General features: G+C 48.0%; 3 protein-coding genes across 8 annotated transcripts in view; 1 reads left to right on the plus strand and 2 right to left on the minus strand.

Annotated features, from left to right (window-relative positions):
• Positions 1 to 128: 128 nt before the first annotated feature.
• On the minus strand, positions 129 to 2,537 carry DERPC (DERPC proline and glycine rich nuclear protein). Its single transcript, XM_034940557.3, has 2 exons — positions 2,216 to 2,537; positions 129 to 640 (listed from the first exon to the last, which is right to left on the minus strand). The coding sequence occupies exons 1-2, from the start codon at positions 2,535 to 2,537 to the stop codon at positions 564 to 566; spliced, it is 399 nt and encodes a 132-aa protein (XP_034796448.1). The 3' UTR covers positions 129 to 563.
• Positions 129 to 14,713, minus strand: CHTF8 (chromosome transmission fidelity factor 8). 2 transcript variants are annotated; one of them, XM_034940559.3, is made up of 4 exons: positions 14,585 to 14,713; positions 3,545 to 3,602; positions 3,162 to 3,279; positions 129 to 2,758 (listed from the first exon to the last, which is right to left on the minus strand). In XM_034940559.3, the coding sequence occupies exons 2-4, from the start codon at positions 3,565 to 3,567 to the stop codon at positions 2,534 to 2,536; spliced, it is 366 nt and encodes a 121-aa protein (XP_034796450.1). In that variant the 5' UTR covers positions 3,568 to 3,602; positions 14,585 to 14,713; the 3' UTR covers positions 129 to 2,533. The 2 variants fall into 2 exon arrangements, with proteins under 2 accessions (XP_034796450.1, XP_003814607.1); XM_003814559.6 differs by lacking the exon at positions 14,585 to 14,713 and adding an exon at positions 14,189 to 14,249.
• UTP4 (UTP4 small subunit processome component) overlaps positions 14,302 to 16,261 on the plus strand; it is a 36,761-nt gene continuing 34,801 nt past the window's right edge. For 2 of the 5 annotated variants that reach the window (XM_008967252.3, XM_063597700.1), the window contains exons 1-2: positions 14,450 to 14,790; positions 15,611 to 15,717. Coding sequence is in view for 2 of the 5 variants with exons in the window: in XM_003814548.5 (XP_003814596.1) it covers positions 15,559 to 15,717 (159 nt within the window). In the remaining 3 variants the exon portion in view is untranslated. Of the gene's footprint in view, positions 14,791 to 15,556; positions 15,718 to 15,836; positions 16,033 to 16,261 lie in introns of those variants that run through there. The other 3 variants (XM_003814548.5, XM_063597699.1, XM_034940549.3) reach the window with 3 other exon arrangements.

Here is a 16,261-nt window from a genome sequence, read left to right on the forward strand (position 1 = left end):
CTTGCTTCCTCTTGGAGCAAAAGCATTTTAGCCGACATGATGTAAGACTATAGCCAAGCTGAAACAATGAAAAGCAGAGGAAACTTCCTTCCCTATGAAACAGGTAACAAAACACAGTGACACCAGCAGCCCTCTCATCCCATTTATTAAAGAAAAAGTAAGAAAAGATACAATGCAGGAAAACCACCAACCATCCTTGCACACCAGGCTGAACAAAGCACAGTGATGTCTTCCCTTCATCCCCCACCCCCACCCTAATTCCCATATTCCCATCCACATCAGTTTAAATTTTGAGGTTCTTTGATTGATTGGGAGTACCAGTGAAGAGGAAGTTGGATGAGTAGAGGGGCCTTAAATCTGGCCACCTCTAAGTCCCAGGAGAAGGGAGCTGCAGGCCTAGTCAGTCAAGCAGAAACTGCATTCGGTGGGTCTTTGAAGTGGTTGTCCATCTCCCTGTTCTGTGTTCAAGCCCCCAGGGAAAGGTATGGCAGTAGAGGATGACCAGGTCCAAGCTGCCCAGGTCAGAGCTACGGAAGCATGGTCCGTTCACCAACGCCACGTTTCTAGAGAGCAGTGAGCTGATTCTCCAATGGTGAGCAGGGGACTACATGTGAACTGGGACCTGCAGGCCAATGTATCCCTGAGGAAAAGTCCACAAGAACAATTCAAGAAACTAGTAAGAAACAATGGGCAGAAAGCTGTGGGACGAAAGCACAGCAGGCTTCTGGGAGGCTGGAGATCCTTTCTCTCAAGGGCAGGATTATTCCCACCTGCCACAGTTCACATGCCACAAATAACATCTCACCTTCAGTCAAGAAAAACACAAAGGAAAAAGATGGCTCATTTGAACTTGAGCCCGAGCTATGTTCTTCAGACTGTAGCTCCACAACTACCCTTTTACCTAAGACAGCCCCTGCCAAGAACCACAGTGCCTAGAAACCAAGGTGGTCCTGGAGGGAAAACGGTGTTTAAGGGGGCAACATTCCATTTGGGTACATTGCAGCCATTGGACCCCCTGGTCTGGGGAAAGCAGCTGGGTTTGTGCCAGGGAGGCTCCCCACTCTAGGAAATGGGACAAAACTCTTGCCTGCAGGGCCATTCATCCTTGGAAAGGAAGCTGGGTTGAGACCCAGGGTCCCAGTTGGCCTTGTGAAAGGAGCTGGGTTGATACCCACAGGGCCAGCTGGAGAAGGGCCCAGATGCCCGGCAGCTGGCCTGGGGAAAGTAACTTGACCAGGGCCTAATGGGCCAGTAGACCTTGGGAAGGTAGTTGGACTTGGACCCTGCAGGCCAGCAGCCCTTGGGAAGTTAGCTGGGTTGGGGCCAAGTGGCCCAGAGGCTCTTGGGAAAATGGTTGGATTTGAGCCCTGGAGGCCAGCGGACCTTTGGAAGGTAGCTGGGTTTGATGCCAATGTGCCAGAAGACTGAGAGAAGGCAGATGAACCCGCTCCCCTGGGAAAGGGATTGGCATTTACCCCCATGGGGCCAACTGGCCTTGAGAAATGAGCTGAATTAGGGCCTATGGGGCCAGGAGCCCTTGACATGGGAGATGGATTTGGCCCTGGAAGGCCAATTCCCCGAGAGCTAGGACCCAAGTTTGGGCCCATGGGGCCAGGTACTCTTGCCATGGAGGATGGGCTTGTGCCCATGTTTCCAGAAGCCTGTGAGAAAGAAGCTGAATTTGCTCCTAAAAGACCTGCTGCTCTTAGAATGGGGGCAAGATCAAGGCCTTGAGGTCCAGCCATTCTTAAGTTAAGACCAGATCCTGTGCCCAAGAGGCCACCTGCTCTGGCATCTAGATTAGGGCCTGGGCCCAGGCCACTTGGTCTTGGGTTGGGCCCAAGGCCTGGGCCTGGAAACACACCTGACCTGGGGGCAGAGTTTGTCCCTAAAAAGCCTGATCTCAGATTGGGGTTTGGTCCTGGGCCCAGGCCAACTGGCCTAGGATTGGGAGGACCATTCCCAGAGGTTAACAGAACACCGGCTCTCAGGTTAGGTCCAGATCCAGGGCCCATGGGACCACCACCTCTGGGGTCAGGACCTGCTCCCAGGAGACCACCTGCCCTTGGGTTGGACATAGGACCTGGTCCTGGGAGACCCCCTAACCTGGGGTTAGACAGAGGCCCTGGGCCTGGCAGAGCCCCTGTCCTAGGGTTTAGGGTGGGGCCTGGGCCTGGCCCCAAGAGGCCCCCAGGCCTTGGGAAAGAAACTGCACCTGTGCCAGTGGGATTCATCCCTCTTGGAAAAGAAGCCATACTTGGGTCACGAGCACCAGCCGGGAAAGGTGCTGGATTTGAAGCCAATGAGCCTGATGAAGCTGGAAAAGGAGATGGGTTCCTTGGAAATGGGGTCAGATTTCCACCAAGAGAACTGGCCGCCATAAGGAAGGGATCCGAGTTCACACCCAGTGGGTGGCCTGTGTTCAGAACAGGACCCCCCTGTGGTCCCAGGGAACCGTCGAGCCGTCCTCGAGGTGGCAGCGGAGCACGAGTCCAAGGAGTTGGCCGCTCTCTAGGGAAAATCCGAGGTTCTTTCATACTTTCTTGGGGACGTTGGTGATAATGGGCTTGGGGCGGGTTTTGAAAAGGATCTTGTCTTTGATGAGTGCTGTCACCAGGTACCGGGTGCCAGTCTCGCGGCCAAGCTCATCACAGTCCTGATCCCCAGGAGTGTGTTTGACAAGGACTGCAAAAGGTTTCTCCAGGTGGATGATTTTCCCATACAGGATATGATGCCCCACGATCAGCACAGGGATTCCCTTTGGCAGAACAAGAACGAGATTCCTGAGGTTCCGGGGCAAGGCCATAACACTCAGGCGCCTCCTAAAGCTGCTCTTGGCAGTCTATGCTGGCACCTCCAATCCCTGGTCTGGCTCTGCCATTGTTGAGCAGCCACACTGGACCACCCACCCATGTGCCCTTTTTACTTTCTAGCCCCACATAGGAGAATTTCCACTTTCAGAAATGTGAGCTTTCCAGATTCCCCAAAATTAAATTTCCCTGCTACTGCAGAGGTAGGGGGAGAACAAGCAGAGAGCATCGCAGATTAGCTAGGCCTTGAATAACAAACCTGAGGCAGTCCTCACTCTGGGTCCTGGGAGCACCACCTTGGTGTAGCTTGCTTTCCTGAGGCATTAGGCAGGGAAAGAAAAGCCCCCTCACCTCAGTGGTGTAATGTAGGTCTCCCAGGAGGTTTCCAGCTAATCCAGTGCTGTAGCGAGCCTCGATCTCCCCCTGTAGCTCCATCAGCACCCATTCTGCCAGGCCTCCAGCCCTCGCACTGCAAGCAAAGGGCTGGCGGTTACAATATTTTTGAGGGGTGAAGGATGAATAGTGTCCTCACACCACCATTTGAGGCCCAAAGGACCTCTTTGTTGGATGTCAAGTTCTTGGGAAATTGGGCAGTGCTAGGCATGGAACTAGAGATCAGAATGCAAGGATTTGTACAAGATGCACCTAAGGACCCTGATTCTTCCAGACACATGGCACACCTCTATAGCCCTCATCATTTCAAGCCAAATTTTAAAATCTCAAAATGTACTTACCTGGAAATAACAATTTGCACCATGAGCTTTCTGTCTTTAAAAAGCAAGTGAAAACAAGCTGTAGAGAGAAAAAAAGAGATTTAAGGTAATAACAACAACAACTAATAATGACAACTAATGCAACCTCCACCTCCCGGGTTCAATCGATTCTCCTGCCTCAGCCTCCCGAGTAGCTGGGAATACAGGCACCCACCACTATGGCCAGCTAACTTTTTGTATTTTTAGTAGAGATGGGGTTTTTTTTTTTTTTTTTGAGAGGGAGTCTCACTCTGTCACCCAGGTTGGAGTGCAATGGCACGATCTTAGCTCACTGCAAGCTCCGCCTCCGGGGTTCATGCCATTCTCCTGCCTCAGCCTCCCGAGTAGCTGGGACTACAGGTGCCCGCCACCACGCCCGGCTAATTTTTTTTGTATTTTTAGTAGAGATGGGGTTTCACCATGTGAGCCAGGATGGTCTCGATCTCCTGACCTCGTGATCCACCCATCTTGGCCTCCCAAAGTGCTGGGATTACAGGTGTGAGCCACCACGCCCAGCCCTAGAGATGGGGTTTCACCATGTTGGCCAGGCTGGTCTTGAACTCCTGACCTCGTGATTCACCCGCCTCAGCCTCCCAAAGTGCTGGGATTACAGGTGTAAGCCACCATGCCTGGCCGACAACTAATATTTATTACTTACTGTGTGCTAGGTACTTTTCTAAGTCCTTGAGACACATTTTATCTTGTTCCTCTAACAATGCCCTAAGTGGGAAGTGTTCTTTTACCAATATTGCACATATGAGATAGGGTTGCTTAAAATCACCAATGGTCAACTGTATGTGCAAAACTAATTAAGATCACATAGCTACTAAGACAAAGATGATACGAACCGAAGACATACATTGCAAAGACCATACTCTTGCTCACTATGCTAATGTGCCTTTCTTAAGGATATTTTTTTTTTTTTCTTTTTCTTGAGACCAAGTTTCACTTTGTCACCAAATCTGGAGCGCAGTGGCGCCATCTCGGCTCACTGCAACCTCTGCTTCCCGGGTTCAAGCGATTCTCCTGCCTCAGCCTCCTGAGTAGCTGGGATTACAGGTGCATGTCACCATACCCAGCTAATTTTTTTTTTTTTTTTTTTTTTTTTGAGAGGGAGTCTCACTGTGTCACCCAGGCTGGAGTGCAGTGGCATGATCTCAGGTCACTGCAACCTCTGCCTTCCAGGTTCAAGTGATTCTCGTGCTTCAGCCTCCCGAGCAGCTGGGATTACAGGCATACAACCACCATGCCTGGCTAATTTTTGTATTTTTAGTAGAGACGGGGTTTCTTCATGTTGGCCAGGCTGGTCTCGAACTCCTGACTTCAGGCTGGCCACCCACTTTGGCCTCCCAAAGTGCTGGGATTACAGGCGTGAACCACCGCACCTGGCTTAATTTTTGTTATTTTTAGTAGAGATGGGGTTTCACCATGTTAGCCAGGCTGGTCTCAAACTCCTGACCTCAGGTGATCCACCCACCTCAGCCTCCCAAAGTGCTGGGATTACAGGCATTAGCCACCACACCCAGCCTTGACCTCTTGACCTCATGATCCGCCCACCTTGGCCTCTCAAAGTGCTGGGATTATAGGCTTGAGCCACTGCACCCGGCCTCTTACTTTTTTCTTCTTTTGAGACAGGGTCTCACTCTGCTGCCCAAGATGGAGTAAGCAAAATCATAGCTCACTGAAGCCTTTACTGCCCGGGCTTAAGTGATCCTCCTACCTCAGCTTCTCAAAGTGTTGGGATTACAGATGTGAGCCACTGTGCCCAGCCTAGGGTAGTCTATTTCCTACTCTGCATGTTTCTTAAAAAAGCCTATGGAGTTTCTTAAGATTTTACTTTTTTCTTTGGTAATGATGTAAGCTTCAAGTCTACCTCCTTAGTTATCAAGGTTCAAAGGGTCTCCCTTTAAAAATAAAGCCAAGGGGGCCAGGTGCGGTGTCTCAGGCCTGTGTTCCCAGCACTTTGGGAGGCTGAGGCAGTGGGTCACTTGATGTCAGGAGTTCGAGACCACCCTGGCCAACACGGTGAAACCCAGTCTCTACTAAAAATACAAAAATTAGCCGGGTGTGGTGGCAGGCACCCGTAATCCCAGCTATTCGGCAGGCTGAGGTAAGAGAATCACTTGAACCCTGGGAGGCAAAGGTTATGGTGAGCCAAGATTGCTCCACCCTGGGCGACAGAGTGAGACTGTCTCAAAAAATCAATCAATCAATCAATCAATCCAAGGGAACTGAGAAAGTCCTCCAACATCTTTAGTGAATGGTAAGCTGACTTCTGATGTGATTCTTATCAAAAGCTTTCACCACCTTTCACTTAGATATGAAAATATCTTAGATAATTAGATAACAGACTTTGGCCGGGAGCAGTAGCTCACGCCTGCAATTCCAGCACCTTGGGAGACCAAAGTGGGTGGATCACTTGAGGTCAGGAGTTTGAGACCAGCCTGGCCAACATGATGAAACCCCATCTCTACTAAAAAAAAAAAAAAAAAAAAAAAAAAAATTAGCTGGGTGTGGTGGCGCACGCCTGCAGTTCCAGCTACTTGGGAGGCTGAGGCATGAGACTCAGTGGAACCTGGGAGATAAAGGCTGCAGTGAGCTGAGATCACACCACTGCACTCCAGTCTACACAGAAGAGCAAGACTCTGTCTCAAAGGGGGAAAAAAAAAAAAAAAGGATAATATGCTTTCATTTTATACAACAGCAGCACCACCTGGTGGCAAACTTGGAGTACTTTGTAAGAACTGGACATTTTTGCCTAAAGACAATTGGCTTCACTTTCTGTGATGGATAGATTCATGGGGGGCTGATAGGATCGGGGATAAAACTACAGCTTCTGGCTAAGTACTGTCAATGTATATATGCAGTTTAGTGGAAGGTTATTAGTTCAATGTTTACCACCTGTAGTATGGAAAGTTAATAGGTATTATAATTGTGCTCAAGCTTAGCAAACACCCGATTAAAATGTTAAACAGATTTTTTTTTGTTTTTTTGAGATGGACTCTCACTCTGTTGCCCAGGCTGGAGTGCAGTGGCATGATCTCGGCTCACCACAACCTTCACCTTCCAGCTTCAAGTGATTCTCTTGCCTCAGCCTCCTGAGTAGCTGGGATTACAGGTGCCCGCCACCACGCCAGGCTGGTCTCGAACTTCTGACCTGAGGTGATCCACCCACCTCAGCCTCCCAAAGTACTGTGTTTACAGGAGTGAGCCACCACCCCCAGCCGATTTCTTTAAGAGACAGGTCTTACTATGTTGCCCAGGTTGGTTCCAAACTCCTGAGCTCCAGGGATCCTCCCACCTCAGCCTCCCAAAGTGGTGGGATTACAGGCGTGAGACACTGTGCAAGCTTGAGATTTCTTTACTGGTATGTTAATCTTCCTTTTGGATCTGCAGCCTTATAGTATGACTCTACTCCTAGAGCACCAAACACTTTGGGAACATGAAATTGGTCAACTCACTAGACTTTTTTTGAGACAGAGTTTCGCTCCTGTTGCCCAGGCTGGAGTGCAATGGCGCGATCTCGGCTCACCGCAACCTCCACCTCCCGAGTTCAAGCAATTCTCATGCCTCAGCCTCCCGAGTAGCTAGGATTATAGGCATGTGCCACCATGCCCAGCTAATTTTGTATTTTTAATAGAGACGGGGCTTCTCCATGTTGGTCAGGCTGGTCTCGAACTCCCAACCTCAGGTGATACGCCTGCGTTGCCCTCCAAAATACTGAGATTACAGGCTTGAGTCATTGCGCCCGGCCAACTCACTAGACTTTTTAAATTCAAATATAAGTAACAGCTAACATGTTTTGAATTTTTACTGTGGAATTTTTACTGTGCATATATATTGGTGGTTTCTCATTCAACCATCATAACAAGTCTATGATATAGGTATTTATTCCTATTTTGCAGATCAGGCTACTGAGGCATACACAGATGAAGTCACTTGCTTGTATGTTGGACACACACAGCTGCTATGTGACAGAGTAGAAATCTGGGCCATCTGACTATCTACACTCATAATCACTACACAATTCTGCCTTCCCAAAGGAAAAAAAGTATTAATGAGAACGAAAAAGAATCAAGGCATCAGGCAGGCATGGAGTATATGCAATAGCTGATCAGAAGGGCAATATGGAATCAAGAGAGCATCCTTGAATTGAGTCAGACCTTCTGCACCAGCACAGGTTGTGGGACCACTGGAAAAGGGGTAATACCCAAGCTCAGAACCCAAACATTTCCAAAAGAGGCCCCACCACTACTCTCAACAGAACTAAAAGCACTTTAAAAATCCTTTTATAAAGTTTCTTGAAGGATAACAATTTAAAATCAGAAGGCCTAAATTTAGCTCTCCTGCCTGTAAGTGTGGACCTCTTTACTGTGTAGTCAAGAACAAGTCACTTTGTGACTATGACACCTAGATTATGTCCTATGAAACTATTGCAAAGACCAAATATAACATCTGCTGAGGTGCTTTAAAGACCCCAATTTCCATTGAGATGAACTAAGTTTTTTGAGACAGTGAGATAAGAAAATCAGCATTCTGACCCATAATTTTGACAATTTAAGGAATGGTACATTTTAGCCACGAATCAAAAAAAGGCTCAATAATGCACACAGAGAAGGGGCTCTTGCAAATATGCTTTTGAAGATGATGTAGTATATTTTCCTGGATGGGTACAAGTGACAGTAAAATACAGGTGGTTTTAGAGAAGCAATAAGGTGTTCACATAGGTACACGGTATATTCTAGGAAGATCAAGGCAGGGAAGGAGACAGAGCCTACTTCCTGACAACCAAAATCAATCGTTAAGCACTGTGACCATGTGCTTTAGAAAAATGCTGAAATATTTTCAGTGCATTCTCCATTTCCTGGACAGTCTCCTGTTCTGAACAGGAATTCAGAACAATGGTGTCGAAAACACATTTGGTTGCTGGGATGGCACAGCTGTACTTGCATACCAATCCCCCATGCCTCAATAAGAATGCACACCTTTACACACTGATGCAGGAGGCTCTGCCTGTGTACATCTATGGCATTACCAGACATCTAGCAATGCTCCTGCAAATAGTTCTGTGGCCCACAGGCCTCAGCATCTTACCACCATGCTCAGTCAGGCTGGTAAAAACTTGTCTTATCCTAGAACTATTGGGATGCTGCAGATGTATGTAGAAATGAAGTTCGAGCCCAGCTTCTAAGAGTTTAGTTCACAGGAACTTACAGACTGCTCTGGCTACAGTTAGGTAATTTATACGCACGTGGGTGTATTTACTACTAGTCAGGAACGTAGAGGAGGGCATCCTTTAGTGAATTTTAAAATTCTACTTTAGCACCTTAAAATATCCTGTAACACCTGAATTCTGTTATTTCTTTTCTTGCTCCTTGAGATTCTACTCCACACAACTGTTTGTAGGGCACAGTAGGTAGGGATTCCTGAGTACTCCCCTGAGGACACACCTGATGGAGGTGGCAGGGAGTATATATTTCATTCAGTGTAGAATTGATTAAAAAGTGTATGAGGCCGCGCACGGTGGCTCATGCCTGTAATCTCAGCACTTTGGGAGGCCAAGGTGGGCGGATAACCTGAAGTCAGGAGTTTGAGGCCAACATAGTGAAACCCCATCTCTACCAAAAATACAAAAATTAGCTGCACGTGGTGGCAGGTGCCTGTAATCCCAGCTACTCGGGAGGCTGAGACAGGAGAATTGCTTGAACCTGGGAGGCGGAGGCTGCAGTGAGCCGAGATCGCACCACCGCACTCCAGCCTGGGCAACAAAGAGCAAAACTCCGTCTCAAAAAAAAAAAAAAGCATATGAGAACATGCAACCCAATGTGCCCCCATCCCCTTGAGAGTAGACAGAGTGAGTAGAAAAAAGAGGTGGGGAAGAAGTATAATACAAATAAATCCCTATTAGAAATAACAAGCATAACAATGGAAATTATCTGTATAAGAAGAATATGTCTAAGTCTTCAGTCTCAATTCATTCCAGCAACACTGAAAGACGACTAGAGCAATTTCTAGTTGTTTGTTCTAAGATGGGGCTTGTTTAGAAATTGCAGCTCTATCAAGAGCATCTGAAGGCACGATTTGATGAATACACTATACATGAAGTCAAGAAACTAAAAGAGAGTCAGTGGAAGAGCTCTCCCGGCAACTTTTTTTTTTTTTTTTTTGTGAGACAGTGTCTCCCTCTGTTGCCCAGGATGGAGTGCAGTGGCTCGATCTCAGCTCACTGCAACCTCTGTCTCCCAGGTTCAAGTGATTCTCCTGCCTCAGCCTCCCAAGTAGCTGGGACTACAGGCGCCCGCCACCATACCCGGCTACTTTTTGTATTTTTAGTAGAGACAGGGTTTCACCATCTTGGCCAGGCTAGTCTCGAACTCCTGACCTCAAGTGATCTGCCCACCTTGGCCTTCCAAAGTGTTGGGATTACAGGTGTGAACCACCGTGCCCGGCCAAATTTCTCTTTCTTCTTTTTTTGAGACAGAGTCTCACTCTGTCACTCAGGCTGGAGTGCAGTGATGCAATCTCGGCTCACTGCCACCTCCGCTGCCCAGGATCAGGGGATTCTCCTGCCTCAGCCTCCCGAGTAACTGCAATTACAGGCACCTGCCACTGCGCCCTGCTGATTTTTGTATTTTTAGTAGAGATGGGGTTTCACCCTATTAGTCAGGCTGGTCTTGAACTCCTGACCTCATGATCCACCCGCCTCGGCCTCCCAAAGTGCTAGGATTACAGGCGTGAACCACAGCGCCCGGCTAACTATCTCTTAAGAGCAGAGTTCAACCCCAGATTTGGCTAGGACTAACATGTCTTTCGTTAGGAACAATAATTCCAGGTTGACAAGGCTAACTGCAGAGCCAGGGAGAGACTTCTGTGATGTAGCTTTTCAAAAAGATTTAAATTCATTATATTACAGTGTGGTATCAGACTCACAGGCCACAACTCATGTGTAGCCTTGGAAAGATAAAGTATAAAGAAAACCAAACCTTTCCCTGCAATAAATTATGTATCCTGTCCCCAATCTCATGAGGAGGGAAAAAAGTTTTCTACTTGATCTTTATGGGCCTTCACGCAGCTAAATGAACTAAACAATACATAAATTCTGTATTCCTAAGTTAGTCAAACGACTTTATCTCAGTAAAGGAAACTTTTTTCCCCTCAAAAAGGCACCAGCATTCAAAGAATCAATCCTGACCCACAATGGGAACCCTACCCAAAACTAAAAAGCTTTGGCTGTAATCAGACCACTCTAGAATATACCTTATTTAACCAGCATTTGGATTCTCTCTCTCTTTTGAAATTAGTAACTACTATTATAAAAAACCCACCAGGCACGGTGGCTCACGTCTATAATCCCAGCACTTTGGGAGTCCGAGGCGGGTAGATCATGAAGTCATGAGTTCGAAATCAGCCTGACCAACATGGTGAAACCCCGTTTCTACGAAAAATACAAAAATTAGCCAGGCATGGTGGCGCTCACCTGTAATCCCAGCTACTCAGGAGGCTGAGGCAGGAAAATCGCTTGATCCTGGGAGGCGGTAGTTACAGTGAGCCGAGACTGTGCCACTGCACTCTAGCCTGGGTGACACAGCAAGATTCCATCTCAAAAAACAGACAAACTGAAACAAAAAAAAAACTGGCAAATCAAAGCACCACCGTGATTTCTTAAGAAAAGCCCAGGCAGAAGCCGGGTGCGGTGGCTCACACCTGTAATCCCAGCACTTTGGGAGGCCGAGGCGGGCAGATCACGAGGTCAGGAGATCGAGACCATCCTGGCTAACACAGTGAAACCCCGTCTCCAGTAAAAATACAAAAAATTAGCCGGGCGTGGTGGCAGGTGCCTGTAGTCCTAGCTACTCAGGAGGCTGAGGCAGGAGAATGGCGTGAACCCAGGAGGCAGAGGTTGCAGTGAGCCGAGATCACGCCACTGCACTCCAGCCTAGGCAACAGAGCGAGACTCCGTCACAAAAAAAAAAAAAAAAAAAAGGAAGAAAAGTAAAGTCCAGGCAGAACATTATTTTTATAATACAAAAGGCTTCATTTCTCACACAGCTAGCCTCGTTCACTTATCTGTATCCTCTTATTTCACCCTGACACCCTATGATTTTAGCAAGGTCTTCTCACTCCCATTTCACAAATGAGGAAACAGGCTTAGAGGAGCTAAATGTTAACTGGTCACACAGCTACTTAAGTGGAGAGCTGGGATATGAACCCTAACCCCTCCACAATCTGGCCCCTCTTGCAGTTCTCCTCACACAGCCCCTCCTGTAAAGCACCTCTGTATGATAACTTCCCTTGCTTTACAAATATTAGCCTCGTTCTCACAGCATCTCTTACAAAATGGCAAAGTAACCTATGGAAAGACCTTGTAACTTGCCACCAAAGTATTATATCTGTGGGGTAGGCAGCTAAAAACAAAGCAGCAGCTTGCTTTTTATCATACCCAATTGAGATGTTTCAGTTTTTGAAACTTTTAGAAAAATCTACTCAATGCCACCTCTAGGACGCAAAGCTTTACCCTCTGCTCCTGAGTGTGAAAGTCAAGAGAATAGAGGACATTCTTTGTCAAGTATTCATTTTAATCTTCCACAGAATTTAATTCTTACCCTCTGGTCTCTGAATTGTTAAATATTAAATTGTTAAAAGATTACTGTCTTACAGAGAACAGAACAGCCTGAGCAATGATCCTCATAATCCTTCAAAATAAAATGTGGCAGAAGAAAGTGTGATATGTATCCAATTAAACCGAACATATGGCTTATAGCAAAAAAAGAGGCTTTGACTCAATGGTTTAACCTCAGTACAAATAACTAAATTTTAATAAAGCTAAACAACGTTTTAGAAATTTTGTTTTTTTTTCAGACAGGAAACCAAGCCTTTAAATTCTCAACCCTTAAACATTCTTTTCTAAACTGGGGTGAAATCACTTAATTATTTCAGAGTGTAAATATTCACAATTTTCTATTTTTTGCTAGGCCAACAGTTGGCATTTATTGAGCTTTTGTTTTTTGATCCCAGGGTGGATACTTTGTTTACGAATATAGTGAAGCACTCACTTGTCATACAGACCTGGATTCTGTGATTTTGCCACCTATCCCATATGTGACAGTGGGTAGTTTAACCTCACGTGTTTTCCTAACAATACACTGGGCATAAACACCTATTTTGAAAGGCTGTTGCAAGAACGAGTAATGAATGTAAAGCTTTTAGCACATTGTCTGACACATGGTAAGCCTTCAGGGTCAAGCTATCGATTTCCCAGAGAAAGGTGGCATTTTCTTAGTATTCATCAAATAGAATGTCTTAATACTACACTGTGTTAGCATATTAATGTTTATAACGGACTAAAGCATTCTACGAAAGCAGCAGGTCATCAGAATAAAATCAAGTTTTCATAATAGTAGAATTCAAACATGGCAGTTGTGGTTCACCAAACTGCTTCAGGGATTAAGTTTTGGAAGGTAATTTCTCTAAATATGATGACTATGTCTCTATGTGCCTTTCTACCAAGTGAACAACTCAGAACGTTTTACATACAACTGAATACAGATTATTTTTATTTGTAGTGTTATCGTGGTTTTGTAACTGAAGGGGACAGGTCTATACTTTTGAAGGGGATCTTGTCTCTTGAAAGGCTTATGTTACTAAGTCTAAAATCCTGTTTCCAAATGAGAATCTTGCTCCCCTCCAAAAAGGGGCTTATGGAGGGTTGGTGGAATTGAATGCTTCCAAACTTTACATTAGTGAAGTGTGTTCAAAAACGTGTGTGGATGCTATGCATACACGTGATACTTCCCATCACATTTTAGGATTCCCACGTTGGAGGGAATCAATTACTGGTATTTGTAGCAATGGGTGGAAAAGATGGCTTCAGTCGATCTGAGTTACTGCAGTTTTCTCCATCTTCTGCTACTCTGCAGCCCCATCTTAGCCTGTCCTCCTCTTAATGGTACGGCCCCCTGTACTCCCCCAAACCCTTTCCTTTCTAGCCCGGCGTAGAGTCTCCCTCTGTGCTCTTCCTCCCACCCACCCCCATCTACTCCATCCACTCCCTCTCGGCCCCCTCCCACCCTTTCTGCTAGAGCTACAAACACTTCCTATTTCTAGTCCCACCCACTTTCTGGGACTTCTCAATCCGCTTCCCCCCTCTTCTCCACCCCCCTCCAAATTACAAGCTGTTTTAACCCCTTTTCCTGCCTCCCAGGGAAACTATTCTTTAAACCGCCTTCCTCCACACCACCCACTGGAGTGGTCTTCCAAACCGTTCACCCTCTTCCCAAAGATTACTCTTTAAACGTCCTTTCTCTACCACCCTCGTTCTCCAAATTGTTCCCGGTTCTCAAGTACTCCGCTCCTCCAGGACCCCACCCCACTCGTCTCTCGGCTTTCCTCCCACAAAAGAACCTGGAATGACTCTCCAACCACCCTTCCAATTACCCCTCCCAGAAGCCTCCCCCCTCCACGATTACAAATGTTACCTGGAACAAAACCTCACGGTCCTAACCCCCACCCCGAACTCCCCTTTCTGCTCTTCCCGCTACTTCCTAGGTTCCAGTTCTACTCCGCTCCCGCAAGCATAGCGGGCTGGGCTCCCTCCCAACCCCGGGAAGAGCCCCTTCCCGCACGTACCTCGAGATTCCGGCCCTCGCCGCCCCCTTCTCCGTCCTCCGCCCGCGCTCGGCCACCCTTTCCGCCCTTCTCCCGCTCCGCCCCGCTCGCTCCCTTCCTTCCCTCCGCCTTCCGTCTCCACACCGCTCCCTTCCCCCACACTCCCGGCCCTCCCACCCCGGAGGTCCCTCCGGGCTCGCCCCCACCTCCGCGCCGCCCTCCCGCCACCCTCCCCCTTCCCGGCCACCCCTCCCCCGCCCGCGCTCCCCGCCCCTCGGCTCGCCATTCTTCTCTCCGAGCCGCGCGCCCCGCCCGGCCCCGGCTCCCTAGCTTCCCGCTCCCTCGCGCCCTCGCCCCCATCCCCGGCTCGGCCCTCGCTCCCCGCGGCCTCCCGTGCCCCCCCGCCCGCGGCCTGACCTGCAATGGCGGCCGCCGAGCGCGGCGCCGCGCGGCCAACGGGCGACAACCGAACCTCCCGCCGCCGTCGCCGCCGCCGCGAGCACTGCCTGCGCACTTCCGACTATGCGCCAGGAGCACTTCCGGGGCAGAGCCTGAGAGCGCGCGCGCACGTGGGGCCGGGGCGGAGAGAGGCGAGCACCGGGAAGGGGAGCGTGGGGCCGCTGGTGAGTTGGGGAAGGGGCGTGGGAAGCGGCTGCGAGAGCTGGGGGGTCTTACAAGGTGGCCGGCCCAGGGTCGGCGTCCGGCTGAGCTCCTTGTCCCGAGGGTCTCCTTGTCCCGAGGCTGGGTGGGGGCTCTCTGTAGACTCGGGGAGAGGGAAGGGGAGGCGAAGACCGCGCGCGCCTCAGACGCCCCGGCCCGACCGAACGCGCTTGCTCTGTCTGCGGGTTCCTAACCTTGAAGCTAGGCGAGTGAGGGGCGAACAAGACCTGATCTGTACTCTCGGCCAGTATATATGTTGGCGGGCGTCGGGGGGACGGGGTAGGGTAAGTGACAGACGTCAGACCAGGCAGCCAGAGTAAGTCAAACCCTGTCGTTTCTTCCTCAAGAGGAGCTCGGTTCTGCCTGCCCCATCAGCCTCACTGTCACTACCTCAGTTTAGGTCTGTTGTTTGCAAACTTAGCAATAGAGTTGAGGAGAGATGCTTGCTAAAATGCGGATTCCTAGGCGCCCCGAGATAAGAACTCTGGAGCTATGGAGTGGGACCCTTTTTTATTTTTTGCTGAAGCCTCCTTATTATTCAAGCCATTCTGAGCTTTTGAAGATTGAGTAATTCTTGGGGAGGGCATTGTTAGCAGCCATTTGGAAATGAACTTCAGGGAGATGTTGTTGGAGCCTTCCAGCCAGAACAGTGATATTAAGGAACTGAATACTATATGTGACATACTGCAGTTAACATATAGCAATAATGACTCTCTTTTCGCCCCCTAGGAATGGGTGAATTTAAGGTCCATCGAGTACGTTTCTTTAATTATGTTCCATCAGGAATCCGCTGTGTGGCTTACAATAACCAGTCAAACAGATTGGCTGTTTCACGAACAGATGGCACTGTGGAAATTTATAACTTGTCAGCAAACTACTTTCAGGAGAAAGTAAGTCATTTGGGAGTCTGATATGGTGTTTTGATGTTAATTTCTTCTGAAGTTCAAGAAACTTGTGTGTCTTTTATAATCAAACTGATTGAGTGACTTCCTAGCCCCTCTGAAGTTGCTTGGAACTACCAAACTTCTGAGATCTCCTAACTGATGAGAGAAGCTCAGTTTCAATCTGTGTAATGTTGATTAGAAGGGTCCTACCTAGAAATGTGACATCTCACTGCCTGTCATTGGAAACTGAGGTTTGCTGGATCTTTTGGACACAGGAAGGGAAATTGTTGGTATATCAGTCTCAACACCATTGCAGCTTTGGTAAGCAAAATTTCCTGCAGGGAGTATCAGTACTGTTTCATTGTCAATTCAGAAAAAATGCTAACACGTTTTAATATCAGAAACTTTTTGGTGATGTGGGAAGATGGATTCCAAAGTTCATCTGTCTGAGAGAATGTAGATCTACATGTCTACATTTGGGAGTAAAGGAGATTTAAAATTAGGTAAAATGTCCTTTGGGTGTATGCAGAGGTCTATTAGTCCTTTTTCT

Source organism: Pan paniscus, chromosome 18, assembly GCF_029289425.2.
Source record: "Pan paniscus chromosome 18, NHGRI_mPanPan1-v2.0_pri, whole genome shotgun sequence".
Classification (NCBI taxonomy): domain Eukaryota; kingdom Metazoa; phylum Chordata; class Mammalia; order Primates; family Hominidae; genus Pan; species Pan paniscus.